Consider the following 23634-nt stretch of genomic DNA (forward strand, 5'->3'; position numbering starts at 1 on the left):
TTTTTTTTATAGTAGGCCCATGTCAAAAACATGCACAAAAACGACTTAAAGTGCATTTCGAAAATAAAAAAACATTTTCATATTATAGGACGGTAATCTTTGGGGAAAAAAAGGCTTAGCACTGAAAAGATGAAATATCAGAAAAACTATGACCCGAAAACTTGTCATAAAATAGAATACAGAATTTTTTTATATTTTAAAGTCATTTTCAACCGAGTAGACCTACTGGTGTAATGCTATAATTAAATACGGCAGATACAGCATCAAATAGCTTTTAGTTTGTCAATATTTTATTTCTTTAAGCAACTTTTTTTATTCAATTTATTTCATCATTTTACAAAATCACATTGAAACCATAGAGCCTCAATGTCAAATATACAGTTGTGGAATAAGCGATGGGACAATTCTAGGGCAGTTTCCTTAACGTAGGGTCAAAACAGAGAGAAACCATCAAACAACTGGAGAACAGAGCAGCATATTTACAAAGCAGTTTGACTATGAATGTCTTATTTTTAAGAGACCCAGAATCTTCTGTACAGTACAAAACAAGTCGTATAACATCTCTGATGCTTCTGGTATGTATGCGTTACATATGAGCATTGAACAACACCTTGAACATCAACTTTATTGTTGAAGTAAAATATCAACAAGGATGGAAGTTGTAAGGGGAGTGAAGAAAACATAAACACAGGGGTGAAGTTTAATCTTCCAGGGTGTAGTTGGGGTTGACGACAAACACGACTTCTTCTGTGCCAGCAGATTCTGAGCCCTTCAGCCCGGACGGAGACAGCTCGATGAGGATGTGATCCTGGGGAAGCAGGGAAGCAGAGAGGCACAGGGTTACGTGAAGTCAAACACAAAACGACCTCCATTCATGGCTGTATGTTCGCAGCGTGTGGACTCACATAGTGCACCAGTCTGTGGAGGACCTTCTCTATCAGACCCTTCTTATTGACCAGCTCCTCTTCGGAGTCAATCTCCGACTCGATCTCCTTCAGATACCAGTTCACCACTGCACTTTTCTTCAACTCCTCCTCTTCCTCAGCTGAAACACAGACAACAGGGAAAAGGTTAGACCAAAAAAAAAAATAACTAAGAATTTATTTTTGCAAAAAGTATGAAGAGAGGCGTCTCACCTTCTTCTGCCCGGCGCAAATGCAAGACCAGCAGGTTGGAAATGCGCCTGTACTCGGGGAAAGACAGGCGGAGAGCTGGTTTGGCCTGGCTGCCTGGCTCAGCGTGTCCCTCCACACCGTTTGTGTTGCCGTTAGTTCCATTTGTGGGCCCACTGACACCATTTGTGTGGCCGTTTACACCGTTTACAGCATTCACTCCATTAGGGATGGCGTTTCCTGCAGAGATAACATTTGTGTTAGAAACCTGGATGTCTTTTCAGTTCAGGAACAAACTTCAGCTCTAGTTTAGTTATGTTGCGCCCTTGCAGGTGCATGTACACGTTTGTGTGTCAGTACCATCCTCCTGTTGCTCCTCTTCCTCCAGGTCGTCATCCTGCCCCAGGTTGATGTCGGGCGTCTCCACTCTGATGATGGATTTGTTCAGCAGACGGAAGGCTTCCTTCACGTGTTTGGGCTGCACCTGAAGACATTAACAGAAAGGAAAAGGTCAAAATCCTGGTACAAAGAAAAACTATTAAAAGTAGTTTAATAGTCCAGGATGTGGTTCCCATTGAAAAGCTTTAGTAGTCTGCATTCAATCGAAGGTGGAAAAGTTAACATGTGAGCAAAAACCTTCACAAAGGGTGAGATTTGAGCCTTCCAAAAATGTTGGCTTCTATTCCCACTAAATTACAACTGTTTTCTAAATAGTACGACTTTCTCCAAATATGTTTGGCTTATTCCCATCATCTCAGAAAACGGATATGTCTAAATGTGCAGAAAGTTTAAAACATGAGCAGAAATCTTGCAGAAACTCCCTCTGTAGTGAAATTTGGGATTTTAGCCTTTGCAGACCATTTACATGCACTAAAACGTATTCAACACACTATAGGAAAAGGAAAACCCCAAAAAGCATAATAGGGCTCCTAAAATGCAACACTATCACTTTAAGAGTTACATTTTGTCCTGAATCCAAGTGTGTACAACTTTAATTTTTTCGATAACATCTGTGCACCCTTTGTGTTTGCTGAGTAGCAAATCATTCTTGGCACCCACCTCGTCGCAGCAGTGCATGCGGGCCATGCCCTCCGACAGGCGGATCATGCTCTCCAGCTGCCGCACTGTTATCCTCCAGGCCGACTTGGTCACGCCTCCGGAGCTGTCGCGCTGTCTGAGACGCTTGTACTGCTCCACGATGAACTCTTCGGATTCGCTGGAAATCTACAGATGTGGAACACGGAACAGTTAATACCGATCAGAAGCGTATACATTGCTAACCTGATGCTAACACGCTTAATCGCAGCAGGCAGACGCGCACCTTGGGTTTGAACTGCCTTGCAAAGAGCAGATATCTGCGGATCTCATCCAGAGAGTACAGTCTGTCCACAGATTCTGCAATGCGCGAGTGCAGGTCCACGATGCGTCTGGCGATGGCGTAGTCCGTCACCTTGGATACACACATGATCAGATAGAACGTTAAGAGAATTGGATATTTAGAGCAGAGAGGATTTAAGAAAGTAAGAAAATATTAAAACGCACTTAAAATTGTAAAACTAAAACAAATATACAGACTATGCTGCTTACCTCGTTACAGTCGTCCACCAGGATGAAGAAGAGGTCGAAGCGGCTCATGATGGGGGCGGTCATGTTGACGTTCTGCTTCAGACTCTTGCTGCGGTCGTAGCGCCCGCCCACAGGGTTGGCTGCAGCCAGGATGGAGGTGCGAGCGTTCAGGGTGGCCTGAAGAGACGGAGAAGTCTAGTTAATTTACTGCAGATTTGACTGGAAGGTTCTTTTAATTTGGGCTTAGAACAATGATTTTTAAAACAAGTATGTGGTTTTAAGTGTGTTGAGGTTGTGCTATAGAAATGGGCAGGTCCCTGCTGCAGTCTGTAGTCCCCACATGTTTTAAACACTCCATCATTCCTGTCCCCAAAAAGACAATCATCACCTGCCCCAACGACTACCGCCCAGTAGCACTCACCTCCATCATAATGAAGTGCTTTGAGCGGTTAGTCAAATTATTCATCACCTCCTCCCTCCCTGAATCTCTGGACCCCCTGCAGTTTGCCTACAGAGCAAACAGGTCCACAGACGACGCCATAGCCCTCACCCTCCACACTGCCCTCTCACACCTGGACCCGAAGAACAGGAACACATATGTGAGAATGCTGTTCATTGACTACAGTTCAGCATTCAACACCATTGTGCCCTCCAAGCTGGCCATCAAGCTCAGAGACCTCGGGCTCAACAGCGCCCTCTGTGACTGGATCCTGAACTTCCTGACGGGCAGACCCCAGGGTGGGAAATATCACATCATCCACCCTGATTCTCAACACCGGTGCCCCTCAAGGCTGCGTGCTCAGCCCTCTCTTCTACTCCCTGTTCACCCACGACTGCGTGGCCACACACAGCTCCAACACCATCGTGAAGTTTGCTGATGACACGACCGTCATCGGCCAGATCACAGACGATGACGAGACGGCGTACAGAGAGGAGGTCGAAAACCTGACATCTTGGTGCCAGGAGAACAACCTCCATCTCAACATCAGCAAAACAAAGGAGCTGATTGTGGACTACAGGAAGCAGCAGGGAGAGGGACACGCCCCCATCGCCATCAATGGGACTACGGTGGAGAGAGTCAAAAGCTTCAGGTTCCTTGGGGTCCACATCACTGAGGACCTGACATGGTCTCTTCACACCACCACCATCACCAAGAAAGCTCGACAGCGGCTCTTCTTCCTCCGCAGGTTGAGGAGGTTCAAAATGGATTCCAGGATACTCTGCAACTTCTACAGGTGCACGATAGAGAGTATCCTCACTGGCAGCATGACGGCCTGGTACGGCAGCTGCACCGACCTCGATCGTAAGGCTTTACAGAGGGTGGTGAAAACTGCACAGCACATCACCAGGACGGAGCTGCCATCCATGGAGGACCTTTACTCCCAGCGGCTCAGGAAGAAATCACTACGGATTATCAAAGACCCCCATCACCCCAGCCACAAACTGTTCTTTCTGTTGCCGTCTGGCAGACGTTACCGCAGCATCCTGGCAAGGACAAGAAGATTCGGAGACAGTTTCTTCCCGCGGGCAGTGAGACTGTTAAAAAATTGAACTGTTGAAACAACATCAAACATTCATCTGCTACTCAGTAGTATGTATCCAATACCTAATATATATATATCATTCCAATAACTTGTATATAGACTCATACTGCACTATTCCACATCATAACTTTATTTCATTTTTATAACTATTATTATTTTTGTATTGCTCATGCTCTTATTGTTATTATGTTATGTTATTATGTTGCATTGTTGGAGAAGCCTGTGACATAAGATTTTCAACTGCATAATTACTCTGTAGCTATGTCAGATTGACAATAAAAAGAACCTTGAACCTTGCACAGGGCGTTATTTTACTTGTGTGTTCATTTAAAACTGTTGCTGCGGTTTCAAAACTTTTTCCAAAAAGAGATTTCATTTCAGAGCTTTCCTTCATAAGCAAAGGCTTTAACTAATCACATTATTTGGATTGTAAGTACAACAAGGAGCTTGCGTAGTCCAAAACAAGACGGAAAACGCGTTTTATACTCAACAAAGACAGCACATACCAGACACCAGAGTTTCCGTTAGCCGGTAATTACCGGACTTTGACCGGTAAAATATGCTGAAGACCGGCAAATCTAAATCTCTCCGGTCAAAATGTCCGGTCAAAATAATTTCCCCTTAGCGCAATACCGCATCGGTTGCGCAACTTATGTGACAGACAAGAATAGTATGTGACAGACAAGAAGAGTATGTGACAGACAAGAATAGTCAATTCTAATGTCTAACATTTAATGTGGAGAAAGAGTGTCCTGTATGAGTTGATTGTGCGTTGATCTGTTGGTAATGCCTCGGGGTTCCGGTGGGCATGTAAACAAATGCATAATGCTGCGCTATACTTTGCGGCCTCACCCGGTTGCATAGCGACGCTTATTGTTTAGGTGTCTTGATAAGCAGGTATTCATATCATTAGCTAGAACTAGCTAGCCCTAGACATATACTATTATTTTTTACCAGTCGGAACAATACCTCACTCAATAAAAAAGCTCAAAGTAGCTTAGGCTTTTAAAATGTTACTTCAGATAACCTGCAGGAGGCTGCTTTCAGACATTATTCTATGGTTGACTGCAAATCTATTTGACTTTATTTGTATAAAAAAGGTGACATTTTCATGTTAGATTCTCAGTGCTTAAAACTTCATAGTAATTACAACTATTTTTTGTTTTTAGCATTTAGTTAAATCTGGCAGCAGTACCTTGACTCCGGCCTTGGTGATGCTGATGGTCTGCTGCTCCATGGCCTCATGGATGGCCACCTGGTCCTTAAGGTCCATCTTGTCAAACTCATCAATGCAGCACACACCCTGGAGGAGAATCACTTGCTGTTAATACCACTGAATGCTCTGAATAATGTCCTTCACTGCCTGCGTTCCAACACTCACGTTGTCAGCCAGCATCAGAGCTCCGGCCTCAATCACAAACTCGCCGGACTCCTCGTCTCTGACCACAGCTGCCGTCAGACCTGCAGCTGTGCTCGCCTTCCCGCTGGTGTACACTGCTCTGGGACTGAACTCCTCCACGTGCCTGCACACACAATTACAATATCAGATCTGTGCATATCAATTTCTGTTATAGCTGCACAATTAAAAAAAGGCATATTATACTAATATTCAGGTTAATATTTGTATTCTGTGCCTCTACTGTGACATGTTTACATGCTTTAATGTTCAAAAAAGGTCTTTATTTTTCTCATCCTGCCTGTGGTGCAGCACCTTTTTTCCCCCTCTGTCTGAAACCAGAGCCCTATCAGCTCTGATTGGTTAGCTGGCCGGCTCTGTTGTGATTGGTCATCTGCTTAACTATCATGTGCAATGTGTTGGAGCGCTAGCCAATAGAAGCGTGTGTTACTCTTTTGGAACTTTGGGATTTTAGCCTTTGCAGACCATTTACATGCACTAAAACCTATATAACACACTACAGGAAACCCCAAAGAGCATGATTCCCTTTAAGGAATACAACGTCAAGCAAGGTGTGGGAATTTGTCCGCGTTGTGTCACATACTTGAGGAACTGGCTCTTGGCAGTACTGGGGTCTCCGACGATGCACAAGTTGACGTCTCCTCTCAGCGAGATGCCCTCCATGGTCGTCTTGGGAACGCCTCCAAACAGCATCAGCAGGATACCACGCTTCACCTCGTCGTTGCCTGGAAATCACAGCCGCCATTTAACTAAAATCCCAATGAACCACTTTGACTAAACTTCCCTGGATCCAAAATAAATGCTGGTTGTGGGGGTGGAGCACTGACCGTGGATGGTTGGGAAGAGGCTGGTGCAAAGGTTGTGGTACAGGTTCTTGTCCTGGCTCATCTCAAACACTTTCTCCCACTCCTTCTCCGTCATCTGGCTCTTGATGCTCTCTGCTGTCTGCTCCTCATCTCGCAGCTCCTTTCCACCAAACTACAACAAGACAAAAACAGAATTTAACACCAGGCATGTTCGGGGCTTTGGTAGCTTATTTGGTTTCGATGATAGCTAGGGATGTCACAAGAGCCAAGGAGTTTGTATGTTGTCAAGGTCTAACCCTAACTTGAGGGGACCCAGGTAAGCTAAATGGAATTAAGGCTCCAAACTAAGGGCGTCCTTGCATTAAGAGAAAATATAGAACATTTTATTTGCATGTTTGTACAACTGTCATTTAGCAAAGTGCATACTGAATCGAGCACTTGAGCCTTAAGGTCCAGAAGGAAGTAGTAACCACATTATTGAGTTCTCAAGAGGCGCTTTCACACCGGAGTACTTTTCCCTTTTAGTTCCGATAGTTCTTGGGATTTTGCGTTCACACCAAAAAGAGAACTTAGTTCATGAGAACTTTCCCCCCCTTTTCAGTCCCTGCTAGAGAGCAGGTACTTTCCTGGGGAGAAAAAAAGTTCCAATTTCTGATTGGCTGGGCGAATTGCAAACCACGCCCCGTAAAACTGAAAGGTTTTGTGAAGCCGCCATTGTATTTGCTGGCATTAGCATTATTAGCATTAGCCCCTCGCACCAACGGAGAGAGACTAACTTATGGCAACACAAAAAAAAACATGGGAGCGGTGGAGTGATGAGGAGGTGTCGGCGTTCTGACGATTTACTCGGAAGGCTTCAGTAGAAGCTGCTGGGAGTCCCAGCAGCTTCTACTGAAGCCAGTCCCCAACTCCGGGGACTTCCAGCCGGGGACTTCGGGTGGCAGTATACGCCGTGAAGTTGTTTGCGGCCTGCCAGTAAACCCAAAGCAGAAGAAGAAGTGACGTCAGCGGCTTCATTTGTGTAATCCTCCCTCAGGGAACTTATTCCGGTGTGAACGCGATCTGCTCTTTAGTTCCATGGGGGAACTAAGTGCTGGGAACTAAGTACGGCAAAGTACTTGGTGTGAAAGCGGCTAAGGGGACCCACTCTCTTTCTTCCTCTGATAATGCTACGTTGGTAACAAAACATCCGCGTTTAAATCAGGAGCAGAAATGTAAGTTGACATAAGCGGTTGTCCTGTTGGCTCAATAACAGAGCTAACCACAAACATAGGTGTCCCTAAACAAAACGATGATGCATTCAGGCTCTTTTTAATAAAAATGAGTATCGGGCAAAGGTCAATTATAACATTGTAATGATGTGTTTCAATGTCAATTTGTAAAGTGTCGCTTTTTGTTAAGGAACTTGAATAATTGCAATTTCTTGAAGTTGTTTTTACAGGCATTTAAAAAAAGGTGTATGATGTTTATTGATCTAACTAACGCCAAGATTCTATTTAAATCAAAGCTATTTTTTAAATTAATCTATCCTATATTTCATCATTATAGGTAGGGATGCTCCGATCGATCGGCCGATATTCACTCTGCCGATCGGTCAGTGCTCTCTATAAAGGCCAATCGGGAGAGCCGATCACATAACGTCAAATACATGACACTTTTCTCTGTGCGCGGCAAAACAAGCTCGCCAAAATGGCTTCACCAGTCTGGCAGTATTTTAAGGTGTCCGAAAAAGACAGTAAAATAGCGGAATGCAACGTGTGTGTGAAGCAGAAATCCTGCAGCTCCACCCGCTGTGACGGACCGGTGAGCGGAGCAAAACACACACTAAGAGTTAGACCTAACACACTTAGCTATTTTATCTACCTCTGGAACAAGCTAAACTAGATATAAATATATTTATTCTTCACTGTCGGGTCACTCATTACTGGATCAGTGAGCTGCAGGAGATACTGACGGGCTGTCAGGAAAGAGAGAGAGGGGGAGAGGAAAAGAAAAAGAGAGCGCTTCCGCTCATTTCTCCGTGTTATTATCCAAAGTTAACGAAACTTGAATAATGTACTTCATTTGAATGTAATAATTATGTTGGTTGTTGTTTGTGGAACCTCCAGTGAATGAGCCCCATTAACTGAGTTTTAAACATCACTTTAAATGAAAGATCCCCATAGCCCCCACCCACTCGATCAGATCGGCGATCGGTCGATACTGATTCCGGCGATCGGCCCCAAAATTGGCGATCGGAGCATCCCTAATTATAGGTATAGACTGCTACATTTCTGATATCGTGAAACCATATGGAAATGCTTCATTTTTAGCTTGAGTGTCTTACCCGTGGGTTGGTGGGGGCCACGCTGCAGGCGAGGAAGGCCAGTCTGTACGAAAGCTCTCTGACTCCCAGAGCCTTCAGTCCCTTCAAACCATCGACTTCAAAGCCCTGTGGCCCTCCAGGGACCCGGGTGCTGGTCTCTGCGCGCACACCTGTGGACGGGACGCACATACAAACAGTCATGAGGTGTGCAATATGATTTGTTCCAAGTATTTTCACAATTCAGGTGAATTTCAGGCTCAAAGTGTCTGTCCAAAAATCGTACCGGGAGTGGTGAGCTGAGAGACGTCCGGCACGACGATGAGGGTCCCGGTGAAGTCGCAGCGGTCTCCGGCCTGAGCCATCTCCACAGCCTCCGCCCTTAGGACAATCTCCAGGGAGCGGGGGATCGAACCACGAGGCAGCTCCGCCTGCGTCTCCTGGACACGCACCTGCACACAGAGACAGTCAAGTTCACACACCCATACATCACATAGAGGTTTTATACTGTTGCTTATCTTATTATATTCACTTCGAAAAATGCAGATTGGTAACCTTTTCCGCTAAAAACAAAAAGCCAGGAAAATTGATAGCATCAAGAAATGGTTTGCCCTTTTGGCGTTCAAGGAGGACATAATTATCCCTGATGTACAACAGGTGCAGTTAGGTAAGCATCTCCATGTATGTTCTATTTATGTTATGTCGGTGAAACAAAAAAGCCAGAGGTCAGTAGGTTTTTTGTCCAGAGGGAAAGCAGCTATAGTTACCTTCTGGAAGTCGATGAACTTGGATTTGTGCGTGTCGAGGTGGAAGCGGCTGCGGTTGTTGCAGACAGGGTTTCTACAGATGGTGGGAGGAGAGTATTTGAACTGCTGGGGGACATCTTTGATCAACGCCTGGCAGTCCATGCACAGGAAGGTGCCACTCACCTGCAAAAAATCAACAAAAAGACAATGTTATAGACTAGAGGAACAGCCCAATTGTAATCACGTAGCTCTTCTGTTATTATTTGGTGCATGATGGAGGTCTTACCAGTTCAGGGTGGACTGGGTGTGTCCTCACCACCTGACCACTGATCCTCACCAGGGTGCCGATGCGCATGGATGACAGCTCACGGATCCTACATCGCACACAAGGAAGAAGTTGATATATTTCCTTAGAATTAATTATTGGACGCTTAAATCTAACATTATTGTAATTTGATTGATTAAAATCAAAGCACGATACACACAATTTAAGTAGTTTTCTGTGTCTTACTTGTGTCTGGTGGGCAGTTCCTCCAGGGCTACGTAGAACTCTTTGTTGAGAGGAACATTCCCGTGATCCCGAGCAAAGTTGCGCACTGCCCGACAGAGGAAGGGGTAAACTCTGCAAACAGAATCATTTAAATGTGAATACACAGCGGCATCTCCATGGCTGTTAAATCACTCAATGTTTTTTTTTTTTAATAGAGCTGCTACAAATGGTTGCATTATTGATCGACAGAAAAATAAGCGTCAACCTTTGAAATAAGGGAGTATGTTTCCATGCAAACTAAGTGCTGTTTTCACTCTCTCAAATATGGACACTTCCTGCTTTTCCCTATGTTATAGCATAATACTCTAAATATCAAATCAAGACATACAATGACACTAAAGAGGACTTTAATGCAATGGGATGGAAATGTTTCCCTTTACCAGCTGCGATTGAAGCATAATGCTGCTTTAATTCTATTTTGAGATGTTTAATTGTAGTATTGTTTATTTCTACTCTTAAAATGTCTACTTATGTGCAATGCGTTGTTTTGTTTTGTTGTTTTTATGCTGCTGCAATGTAAACATTTCCCAATTTGGGATTAATAAAGTACGTCATATGTTATCTCTTATTTTATAATGCATCATTAATCATAATACAGTAATCTAATATATATGATTCTGAAATGGACCATAACACATAGTGGGTACTTTTGGGTATATTTTGATGCTAATACTTTTGTACTTTTTCTTAAGATCGATTTTGATGCAGGGTTTTTCGTTGTAATCAGATTGTTAAAATGTCTGCACTTCTACATTTCCTGTATAAGTGGGCTACATTCTGTTTCACAGGACGAACTGGGGTTTATACTCTGGTTTCAGCCCACCTGTAGTACTCCTCCTGGATGGTGGTAGCCAGCTCCTGGTTGAAGCCCTCCATGTCAGTGAAGCTCACCGCCAGCGTGTTCCTCTCCGGCCTGATCAGCTCCTCGGCCTCACGGACATACTTCACCTCCCCGTCCCCGGTCTGGTACCTGCACACGGATACAGGCAGAAGAAAAGTTACTAAATATGATAAATAACCACCAGCTGACCAATAGTAACTGATGAAGAGTGTTTAAAAAGTGATGCATCAACGCGTTTTGGCCGACAACAACACAAAGAAGCCTGTTTCTGGCTGACTTACTCCTCTAAGAAAGCCTGGAATAACTTCTGACATTTTTCAGCCAACTCGTCTTTCACAATCTCTCCGGCATTCTCCGCGGTTGCTGTGGCAACATCCATGTTGAAACACCGTCAAAAAGGAATAAAAGACTAAAAAACGTTCAGAATAACACAGAGTCGTGCCGCTGTTTTCCGGACAGACACACTCAGCACGCTACAGTCTCTACAACAGAGCAACTATTTCGCGCGAAAACAGTGACACGTGACGTTTGGCGCGCCGATTTTGACCAATCGGTGATGCCATGATAATACTCTCTGTGTTTTAGCCAATCAGGAGGGAATATGTGAAACGACGCAGGCTTCTTCTGCTTTTTCCCGCCGCACGCTTCCTGCTTCAAAACAAAACCAATAAAGTTCAGGGGAAAAAAAGGTGAAGAAAAAAAAGTTGTCGTTTTTTCTCTCTTTGTCTGTGCTCGTGTGTCTGTCGAACAGTTTTGCATTATATTAATTTGAAATAATACAGATTATATCATAGCTTCAAAATAGTTTCAAGTGTTGCAAAAATGAATGCTAAATTAACCTTAAACACTCACAATAAGTGCGACTACCATTATAGCTGGTGTAGAAGATAACAAGCCAGTATTATTATAAAGGGTAATACCTATCAGCATGTACAAATCATTACTAAGATTATTACATGTGAATATATTCATATCAAAGACTGTATAGATAAATACATGTGGATATGTGTAAACCACTGTAGTGTTGCCGTTCCCCACTGTGACCACTGGAGGGCAGTGAAGAATCATGAGTCTAAATGATCATTCTAGCACTTGCAATATTACTTTCATTCACTTATTTTCTCACAGTGACTGTAGAGAGCAATACTCATGATCAATAATGATATTCATTGTTTATGTCAGCAGCATGTAACCATATCTACCTTGACCATTATGTATATTTTTTCCAGATGTGGGAAGTACAGTATCTGAGTACTTCTCCCACCTCTGATCTTTTCACATGTTGAGGTAATTTACAGAGCAAGGCCAATGTAATGGTATACAATTTATAATGTACATACTTAGTCAAAAATAAGATAACATTTGGTTACACATTGGTGCTGATAATCTCTAAAATATGTATTTTTTTCATTGCAATCCCAATATAAACTGTCTGCACTGCAGAAGCTGCAATTCCAAATGTCATTTATTTTGTCTTTCTAACCACTTATTACTTACTGGCTGCAATAAACTGAGCGGATGGTTTTCTAAACACATTTCTTGGTATTCTGCACAACACAAAGTTGGCACAACTTGACTCAAGATCCACTGGAGAAGACTGTTTGTTAACCACAGCAAAGAAACAGCTATGCACCAGAACAGGTTATAATGGCAGGGAACACAAACTCCCTGCTGTCATCAGTGCTCTTTGTCCCACTCAATACTCAATTATGTGCTCATTTGAATCGTGAATACATACAAATGTTCTCAAAATGTACCTTACTGTGAAATATTGTATATAAAGATTTATTTGTGTATATTTGTATTTATGTATTCTAATCCTATGTTTGTTGACCTATGTTGGTATTACGTTTTTTTATATTAATCATGAAGTTATGTGATACTCTGTTAATTAGCTTGGAAGGGGGGATAGACTTTTCTTGTATTTCTTTGGTTTGTGAAGCACTTTGTGCAACCTTTTGTGTACAAACAGTGCTCTATAAATAAAGTTTGATTTGATTTGTGTTTATCCATTTATTATTTACATTTAAGGAGAAAGTCTTTATAATTTATTTTATTTCAAATGAAGTTAGGGAAAGTTTTTCTGTGTATTCTTCGCAAAAAATACTAATTGTTAAATCAAAACAAAGTCACTCCTGATTGAAATACCAATTACAAATTGGTACTACAAATGAAGATTCAAGACGAAATTATTTTGATTAGATTTGCGATTTGACCATTTAAAAACAATGTAAACATCATATGTAATTAAATGTGATTGCAGCTACATTTTACAGAGTGTTTATCATTCACAATCATTTACAAAAAGTCTGCAATCAGCTTCTGCAGGATAAAGTCGAGGCACCATCTGTGTATTTTTCCATTAATATCTATTTCTGCTCCCACATTATTCTCACATGTCCACCTGCTGAGGGCAATACAAACGCTCCCGGCGGGCTATTGGTTTCACCTGTCACATTGTATGAATCAACCAGGAACAAAGCAGGAAGTTGTTGCTGGCCATTTGGATGCAACCCAGTCTTTCTCTCCCTCTTTATTTCATCTTTTGTCTTGACCTCTGGTTTTCCCACGATTGTTCAGCAGCAGGAAGCTCAGCTTGTCTGAATATGAGAGGACCGGACCATCTGTAGGCACACACACACACACACACACACACACACACACACACACACACACACACACACACACACACACACACACACACACACACACACACACACACACACACACACACACACACACACACACGTCAGCACACACACACACACACACACACACACACACACACACACACACACACACACACACACACACACACACACACACACACACACACATGTACATGTACGTTATGTATTTATTTAGGTACATTTACATTCCATCACTGATAGGCCTACCATTATTGGTTCTACTACCAATTTTACAATCACAGACACACACCGACACACACACATCAGAACACGGTAGGGATTAAACAGTCTGTAGTAAAAACTCAGTTGAAACAGGTGAAAAACGACAAGATGGGAACAAACAGTTATAAAAGCTGCAGGATATGTCGAGGAGAGGAGAAAGATGGTTCAAATGAGTCGTTTCCTGGTGTATTTGTATCCACATTGTGACACATTTCCATTGTGTTAGTGGCGTTAAGCAGCATTTCAGCATTTGACTTTTTTCGGACAGGCACAGTGAGTAGGTCAAGTGTAGCGTGTGATTCAGTTACTGAAGACTGATGGCTGTTGAGAAACAAACAGACATGCAATCACCACTAAATGCACTTTAACACAGGGGTATCTTCTCTTGCACTGTTACGCTTGATACATTTGAATGTTTTAAGTGTTCATTACTGTGCATTGTTCCAGCTAAATAAACGATTACATTCAAAAATTCAAAAAGGAAACACACAGCTCCCGTAATTTGACAACAAGTAGCAATAAGTAACATGGCATGTGACATAGCTCTTCTCTATCAAGGCAGGTCCACACATGTTTACATTGCACATACATGCCACTCAGCACAGTTGAGTGAAATTCCAAGTTAAAGATAAATCACATGTTTTTTGTAAAAGTAAATAAAAAACAGGTTTTTGAGTATGTAAATGGTATGCAAGGCTACAATTCCCAGAGGGAGTATTTCTCTCCCACACACTCCCTCCTGCCTGAAATCTTAGTCCTTCGTTTACTTAGTGACATCACTACGTCACACTTGCACTTATAATGGCTATCGTTCCAACGCATTGTACGTGATAGGCTAAGGAGACAGATATCTCTTAGCGGTTGACCAATCACAACGGAGCCAGCTAACCAATCAGAGCAGACTGGGCTCTGGTTTCAGACAGAGGGTGAAAAGAGGTGCTGCAGCACAGGCAGTATGAGAAAAATAAAGAGCTTTTTGAACATTAAAACATGTAAGCATTTCACAGTACAGGAACATGAGCAGAATAGGGCCCCTTTAATATTATTTTTGGGACCATTCTTTCACTAGTATGGCTTAAAATGAATGACTAAATGCATTGTTATAGGTTATACTCAGTGAGTTAATCATGTATTTGGTCAAGTCTTTCCTTTCTTTTTGGAATAAATATCCTCAATTTGCTGCTTCTAATAGAAAGGACAAGACTGAGGGTGAATGGTTTGCTAATGCACGTGAAATCAAAATCTAAAACTTGGAGCAACAAAAGCGACATTTCTAATTGGCTCATGAAATGATCATGTAAGGATACCATCATCCTGACTTTTAACACTTTACAGATCTACTATCTATATGTTAACACATCACCATATTACTTGCTGTTTCCCGATGTCCTTCAGTGTCTCTCGTGCATGTTGGTAAACTGATTTATACTATAACAGCTCTGTGTGTTGGTGAGGGAAGAGCTGCTCTGGTGTTTGATTGTTTTAGCTGCTTGTTTTTCCTAAAATGAGCTGCAGCAGGAAGTCTTTCCTGTTTTGGATACACTATGAATAGAAGAGAATTGTGTGTGAGTGTGTATGTGTGTGAATGACAGCTATAGAGAGAGAGACAGGGAACAAAATATATGAAAAGGTACTATACGTTTTCCTCCATATATTGACTATGAATGAAGTGATTACACACACATTTCTGCATATATAAAGCCTGTGAGAGTTACAGTGATGCCACAATCCAGACTTCGTTTTATTGCTTACTAACTGTATTCTTCCTATTTGTCTCTCACAACTCTCATCTTCATCCTCCTCAGCTCTGCTCCAGGAAACAGGACACGGTAAACTTCCAGCTTCTGTTTCTCACACTTCCAAGTGGAAGTAGGCATGTGGGAAGTGCTTTGTATACATGCGTGTGCATTTAAGTACTGACAAAATGGACCTCTTGACCCCTTTATGCTCCCTTCTCTCTCACGTAGAAGAAGCAAACTGTTTATATCATCATTGTTGATCTGCACAACCATGACAGTGACAGTGACAAAAACATGTGACTCAGATACACCTGGCTACCAAACGTCCCATTTGAGAAAAGCACAGTTTCATTTTTCGAAAGAACTTTACCGTGCCCATGCTCCGGATCAGTGGATTCAGATGGCAGGTAGCGGCTGACTGATCCTGAATCACTACAAATGAAGACAGGCTGATGATAATACAGATAGGAACACAATACATGCCACAATGCCAAATCATTTCAACACTGTTTTTCTAATGCTATGTATCTGTTAACCACCCACTCTGCCCCCAAACACGAAGTACAACAAAAAACAATCGTGATTTGCCACCTTGGACACTGCTGTCGGCTTAAAATTAAACCACGAGCGAGATTAAATAGATTTGATTCAGCCATTTTACTATTCCACCATTCTTGGCCCATTGCAATGTGTTTTCTATGATAAAGGCCATCTCATTAGCTTGCTTAGTAGTCTCTGAAGTGTTTACAGTATGTCGTTTTGGCTTTAAAGTAATTACATCAATGATATCTATCTCCCCCAATGAGAATGATTGTTTGTTGTGGTTCATTGCTTTAAGTACAAGACAGGAATTTACAGTTTCACTCAGGAAGCTAGAGACCTATTTCATAACAAAAGACATTTTCACACATATGGGTATTTTGTATATTTTATTAGAAAACATCAATACACACAGCAGCACCAAAATCATGTCTAAAAACAGTATTTACAGGAGAACCCCCACATGGAGGGAGAAGACAAGTCGTAAACCAGCAGACTGCTCCTCACTTTCTCAGACCTTTTGTGTAAATGTCCTTAAACACACACTTATATACACAGTATATATATACATGCAGCAGAAGCAAACACTAGCTGGAATGTAAACTGGAGGACTCGGACTCTGTGGTGGTGGAGGCCCCTGGGCGTCTTCTTGGTAAAATCTTTAAACTTGAGGCCCGGCTTAGAGTGAGGGCTCTGCGGGCTGAGCTCTTGAACCCGGCCCCCAGGAAGGCGTACAGCAGGGGGTTCAGGCAGCAGTGTGCAAAGGCCATGGGCTCAGCCACCACCAGCCACACGCCCAGCACGGCCTCCAGGGTGCAGCCGCGGGGCAGGACCTCCAGGCGCAGTAGGGCGTCCACAGAGATGCCCACTCCGTAGGGCAGCCAGCACACAAAGAAGCAGAGAACCAGAGCGATGGTGGTCCTGACAGCTCGCCGCTTCTGCCTCTGGCCCCCCAGCGGACCCCGAGTCAGCCGGGTGACGATGACGCAGTAACACACCAGGAGGACCAGGCCCGGGATCACCAGACCCACCAGGACCAGCTGGAGACGGAAGACTGCAACCCAGATAGGAGCGTTGTCTGCTGGGTAGAACCGCTGGCACAGAGTGGCCCCCTCCCCTCCCTCCTGAGTCCTCGCAAACACCAAGTCTGGCACTGCCAGGAGGCCAGCAGGCAACCAGGCACCTGTAGAAGAAGAAGAAGAAACAAAACATAAGAGACTGTGGGGGGAAGAACAAAGAAGTTGCATGGGGAAAATAATGTCTGTCAACACTCACCCACATACACCAGTCTGTGTGCCAGCAGCTGCCTCAGCCCCCCCGTGTTTGTGTACGTGGCTCGGACCACTGCCAGGTAGCGGTCCAGGCTGATGAATGCCAGGATGAGCACGCTGCCGTACAGGTTAACCGTGTAGATAACGTGCACACCGATGCAGGTGGCCGCACCGAAGCGCCAGTCGGCCAGGGCTGAGTCCACGGCCCAGAACGGCAGCGCCAGCACAAACAGGAGATCAGCTGCTGAGAGATGGAGGCGATACCGGTCTGTGAGGCTGCACTTTGACCTGTAGACCAACACAGGAGGGAAAACCATTAATCTTATTGGTCAATGACACAAAGAAACTCACCAGATCACCAACAATAAACATCATCTCACCTGCGTTGGCAGCCCAGCACTATGACGACGAGCCCGTTTCCTGTGATTCCGAGGATGAAGATGAGGGCGTAGACCACAGGCAAGAAGACCTGCTGAAGGTCAGCAGTCATCACCTGCTCCACGTCACAGGGCTCCTGCAGATCCGCCGCCAGGTCGCCAGAGCCAGAGCCGGAGCCTGTGTCATTGAGGTCGTAGTCGAAGACGATATGCTGGGGAGACAATGATGATTAAAGACAGGAAGCATAAGGAGAAAGCAACAATCGATTGTAAACACAGATTTGTGAATCTACTTAAAAGCTTAGTTTGACCACACATCACAAACTCACCTCATAGTAAGACATGACGGAGGCAGTCCCTCTCTAGACGGAGTGAAGTTGAGATTTCTGTCTGCAGGGGATATATAGTTGCGATCATGCTCCTCCCCCAAACACTCCAAAACATCTGTGTTCCTGCTGAAACGTTTTTCCTGTTTTCGAGGTGTCAGGTGCTGATAATGGTTCTATCACAGGATACTGAGTTTGCGTGTGCACTGCATGAATTGTTTTGGCCCTGAGACCTCTGGTTTGTCATGATCACAACCTATTGGCAATAGGAAAGACTGCAGATGAGAAACAGACCGTGTTTGTTTGTGTCCCTCCAAACTGCACGCTCTGTAAGCTCAGCACAAGCAGCAGGATTTTCAGCACGGGAGACCAGAAGTGAATTGGAGATGATTATCAGCCAAGTTTACTTTATGAGTTCCTCTGATCTGTCACTATCAGTAACACATTAGTGTGTGAGTGTGAGTCAACTTTCTAAGGGCAAAATAACAACATGTTTATAACTGAGTTGTGAGCTAGAGGAGCACATCCTTCTGAAAAGTGAAACTGGATTTTTACAGTGTGTAATATAAATAGAGGATTCACTATATTTAAGTTTTCGCTGATATCTTTTTTGGCTTATTACCGTTATACCTTCATATTATTGTATGTAATATGTATGTGAGTAAGTCTTTCTAGTAATTTAATTCACATGTTATTATGTTACCTGTGATGGCCCACTGGCAGATGCAGACATATGCTTTCCATAATGTACACGTTCACTGGGCAAAACAGAACAAACACATTAACTTAGGTAACATGTCAAGTACTGGCCTGTGATATTTAAAGCCTTTTTCTGTCGATACCAAATAGTGTATTTGTATGTGACATCATGATGCATAGTATGCATCATGCATACTATGATTATGAAATAAAAAATTGTTTCGAATAAACTATTTTAAATGCATTATTAAAACCATAAGTCAAATAAGGAATTACAATTGACAATATCTATTTTACCTCATGTCTTTAAATAAGTAAAATATTGAATTAAGTTGTACCTCACAATTAATTTGCTTCAGCATTACATGATCGTTTTGATTTAAAGAACATTTTAAATGTAAATAGGCAGCTCAGAGAAACAGCTGCTGCTCTTATTGACAACAAGTTTAATAAAGTGATTTAATTAATAATTAAAGGCATTTAATTATAATGAATGTTTTAGTTGTTTACAATGAAACTGTATATTCTACATCCTTGGTGTTGGTCAGCAGACACATTTCCTGTCTTGGCACTCGCCGTTTTGATTTGAAATCCCAATCCTCCAACAGTACAATAATCCCATGAGTAAACAGCAACACGTCCCAAAACAAACTCCGACCCAACTCTCAGTCCCTTATCTCTCGCTCCTTTTCCACACCCTTCCTCCACACTCACTGGTATCAGCACAGATCTCTGGAAAACAACTTTGATGAGGTACAAAAACAACTTATCCTCATCAAATGATTTAGACAACTTGGTAAACATGATTTCTTGTAACAGAGGGCCTGCTGAATAGTAAACTAGTTTTAAATCTCATCATTTTCAATATAGAAATGGCTTAAGTTTTTATATGGCTTTACCTTTTCCTTATTAATGTAAATAATCTCTAACTTGCATCATTGCTCCAGCGCCCCTTTTCCAAAAGCTTAAAAATAAAATGCAAGTAACTTGAAATGATGTTATCAGACATGCTCCTTCCATTTATATATAATGATATAACTTGGACTTGGAATGTATGAACTATAAATTGACATGGTTGGAAACATAATGGAACACAAGAGCGAGCATGTGTACTGTTACTCGTGTTATTGGAAATAAATTCCATACAGGTTGTCCTTATGGAACAACTTGCTGCTGCATGTTAACCAAAGCCAAGCGAGGAAAGTAACATAACTAACATTTTAAAAGAGAGGCCCTATTGTTATCTTTTTTTTCCCTTTACCTTAAGTGTGTTATATACGTTTGTGCATGCAAATTGTTCATTCATTGTTCCCCCCCCCCCCCCCCCCAATCCCCCTGCCTGAAACGCCTCCATTGGACTCCTTTGTTTACTTCTGTAAAATAGTGATATCACTTTGTCACACTCGCGCTTCTATTGGCTAGCACTCCAACACATTGTAGGTGATAGGCTTGGGACAACTCTAAGCGGTTGACCAATCACAACAGAGCCGGCCAGCTAACCAATCAGAGCAGACTGGGCTCTGGTTTCAGACAGAGGGTGAAAAGAGGTGAAAAATAAAGAGCGTTTTGAACATTAAAGCATATAAACATGTCAAAGTAGAGGCAGAAAATACAAATAAGGAATCTTAAATGAGCTAGTAGGGCCCCAAAAGGTGGCTTTTAAATTCCTAATTATAATTAAATTAGAGGTGTCATTACAGTAAACAAAAAGTAGAGAATAAAACATTCTTTGTTTTTGTTGCTGTTATTAATTCAAACGACTGATTTAAAAAACATATATATAAACATATTTATTGGTATGTAATGTATAGTATTAACATACGGTATATCTTTTTCAGAAAAAGGAAAAAATGTAACGTCAACACACTTAATCCCACAAGGCTGATATACTGTATTCAGTGCTGATTCCTTTATTAAGTGGCGCCACCATGTGGGCTTTAACAGAGTGCGTCTAACAACACTGCCCAACACCTGAAAAGAGTTTATGTTTACACACCCCCCACTTGGAACTGTCTTGCATTTAACATACTTAGTAAACAGGCTTTTTTTTTTATATACAGACAGGTCAAGGATATAATGTGTCCCAAATGTATACTGCGTACTAAATGTAAACATAGTTTTGCAATTATAAGAAAATATGTAAGAATCAAAAATCCTTACTATCTGCATTGTGGTACAACACTAAAATAGATTATTCTTTAGAATACTTTGTTTTGTCACGTTATACTTTCACACATTCAAACTCAAAACAGCATTGGATTAGTCTGTTAAAATGGATCATGAGTTAGTTATATAGTTCATCCTACTAAGGTACTCATGTATGTCTACTGGTCTGGTCAGTCTATTCTAGGGATTGGGTAAAAACAGCATACATTGTGTGTTGAATTAAACTACTTGCTAACAATAAATAAATAACATGCAAGTATGTGGAACTGTATCAGTGGTCTACTAAACTCAGAAACATCAAGAACAAGTATTTAGTCTGCTGTTTAGAACAGAGAAAATAGGAGGGCTAAACCACAAACTTAACAAGTAAAAGCTACATCAGGGCTTGAATACCTTCCTGAAGCTTTATTAAATAAAACAGAGTCACTTAGCTAACGACTTTCTTTAATGACCATGCTGCTGTTGCTGCGCAACTGGGCAAGCAAGACTCTGAATTCACACGCCTTTTTCACTGCTTTCTGATTGGATGGGAGCTCTCTGGGCTCGGTGGGTTCCAGGGAAACGTTGGCGGGGATCAACTGAACAGTCAGATTTGTGTTCGATTCATCTTCATCGCTGTCTTCTTGATCAATCTGACCTTCCAAACCAGCGCTGAGAATGCTGCTCTCATCAGTGCTGCTAACACTGATGTTTTGGAGGTGATGGTTGCTGTGGAGACGCTGCTGCTTCGCCACACGACGACCCTGTGAACCAACTCTTCTCCTCTTCCCCCTGTTCTTCTTCATTTGTTTCATTGGCATTCTGAGACACCGTCTAAGGTTCCTGACACAAATGATGAAGTCATTTGTCATGTTAACAAGCTCATTGCAGCTTTACTGCTTTAAAGGTGATGTGTTTGACGTTACCTCTGGAGGAAGCAGTGCGGTCTTGTGCAGGCTGAAGATTCCAACTTTCCCCCACATTGAGAGTTCCGCTTTGCACCATTTGTGGCCTTAAGTCTTTTCTTAACCAGTTGTACATGGATCAGAAGCTTCCTGTTGAAATACAGCAGTTATAAAGAGCTGATAGCATTTGTATTTGCATAGCTACAGGTGTTCCTTTTGTAAAAAGGTATACGATGTAACATTCATGCATTAACATTTTTGAAACCAACAAGACCTGTAATATTATCCCAAACAACTTTTAAACCTAGAGAAATCTGCAATTTTAAAACAAGGTAATGGACCATATTATACAGGTATATGAAGTGGCAAAATATCCCCCGTTGTTTTATTGCTGTATATTTAAAAGTTGAAAGATTTGAGTCATCAAACATTTGGATCAAAAGTTATAAGAGAAAACAATCTGAGCAAATGCTAGCTTTGGCTGGACGACTTTGTATGTTATGTTATCAGTGGTAAATTTATGTGAAAAAAGGACCCACAACACACACACACACACACACACACACACACACACACACAACACCCACACACACACACAACACACAAACACACATCACACACACACCACACACACAAACACACACACACACAACACCACACACACACCACACACACACCAACACACACACAACAACACACAACACACACACCACACACACACACACACACACACACACACCACACACACACCACACAAACAACACACACACCACACACACACACACACACACACACACCACACACACACACACACACACACACACACACACACACACACCTCCTTTCATTAGGCAGCTTCCTCGGTCTCCAGCTCTTGATCAGGAACCACTCGTCACATTCAGGGACTGGGATCTTAAGTACAAGTACAAACGGAGAGGTTAAACATGTTATCATGCACCCTGAGAGTAAACGCTGCAGAGATGCACCTCTTGTGACAGATGAGTGTATCATGTGTAAATGTGGAAGATATTTAAAAACAATAGTGCAAAACTAGTAATGAAACTGGCTTTGAAAAACAGAAATGCTTACAGAGGTAGTTGACACAAAAGGGAAATATAGAACGTTATACTATTCATAATTCAATGCAAGCACATGGTTCAGAATCGACTTCATTGGATAAGTTGAATCAATAAAAAGATGCAGGTCTCAATAGAAAACTATGTCCAAAGAATTATTATATACATTTTTTACGTTGAGCCTTCATTTACAGCAATTGCATCATAACTTTTATTGAAGTCGCAAATATTTGGAAATCACCATTTCACTATATACACGGCTGGCTGATAGCATGCCAGGAAGGACTTTGTGTTTTTGACTGTGACGATACTTTGTTGTTAGAGATGTCCCGATCCGATCACGTGATCGGAGCCAATCACGTGATTTTCAAAAGATCGGAATCGGGAGAAAAAAATCGGAGATCGGGAATTTTTTTTTTTTGATAAAATATTTGTATTATTTCATTTAATGTTACAAAACAAAAATGACCATGTTCACGTCTTAATGTCATCCTGAGGCCTTAGTTTTGGTTTAAAATTACACAACATCATGTATGTGTTGCTTCTTTTGGGCTTGTTTTCATAGACCAGAGGCCTGGGGCCTATACTACGAAGCCGGATTTTCGTTTAGCAAGCTAACTTCAGGGGTTTCCGGTCCTACGAAGCTGGTTCACTTTTTAGCAGGCTAGATAACTTATTCTGAACGGCTAGCCTCCGGAGCAGGATAGGTTCCAGGATAAAAGCACTGCCTGCTGACCAATCAGAGCTCATTGTGCGGAGT

General features: G+C 42.3%; 2 protein-coding genes and 1 long non-coding RNA gene across 3 annotated transcripts; all 3 read right to left on the bottom strand.

Annotated features, from left to right (window-relative positions):
- Window positions 1–268: 268 nt before the first annotated feature.
- mcm6 (minichromosome maintenance complex component 6) lies at window positions 269–11385 on the bottom strand. The gene is made up of 18 exons (XM_034137253.1): window positions 11166–11385; window positions 10867–11013; window positions 10005–10115; window positions 9780–9867; window positions 9515–9676; window positions 9034–9199; window positions 8772–8920; window positions 6467–6617; window positions 6223–6364; window positions 5604–5745; window positions 5418–5525; window positions 2700–2855; window positions 2434–2562; window positions 2172–2336; window positions 1473–1596; window positions 1137–1352; window positions 906–1045; window positions 269–808 (listed from the first exon to the last, which is right to left on the bottom strand). The coding sequence occupies exons 1-18, from the start codon at window positions 11261–11263 to the stop codon at window positions 701–703; spliced, it is 2502 nt and encodes an 833-aa protein (XP_033993144.1). The 5' UTR covers window positions 11264–11385; the 3' UTR covers window positions 269–700.
- Window positions 11386–16445: 5060 nt separating this feature from the next.
- Window positions 16446–18345, bottom strand: LOC117488395 (C-X-C chemokine receptor type 4-like). Its single transcript, XM_034137254.1, has 4 exons — window positions 18053–18345; window positions 17727–17935; window positions 17351–17634; window positions 16446–17258 (listed from the first exon to the last, which is right to left on the bottom strand). The coding sequence occupies exons 1-4, from the start codon at window positions 18065–18067 to the stop codon at window positions 16663–16665; spliced, it is 1104 nt and encodes a 367-aa protein (XP_033993145.1). The 5' UTR covers window positions 18068–18345; the 3' UTR covers window positions 16446–16662.
- A 2290-nt stretch (window positions 18346–20635) lies between these two features.
- On the bottom strand, window positions 20636–22215 carry LOC117489040. The gene is made up of 2 exons (XR_004556562.1): window positions 21820–22215; window positions 20636–21736 (listed from the first exon to the last, which is right to left on the bottom strand). It is a non-coding gene; the product is annotated as an uncharacterized LOC117489040 (long non-coding RNA).
- Window positions 22216–23634: the final 1419 nt, after the last annotated feature.

The sequence above is a fragment of the Trematomus bernacchii genome, unplaced genomic scaffold (genome assembly GCF_902827165.1).
Source record: "Trematomus bernacchii unplaced genomic scaffold, fTreBer1.1, whole genome shotgun sequence".
Classification (NCBI taxonomy): domain Eukaryota; kingdom Metazoa; phylum Chordata; class Actinopteri; order Perciformes; family Nototheniidae; genus Trematomus; species Trematomus bernacchii.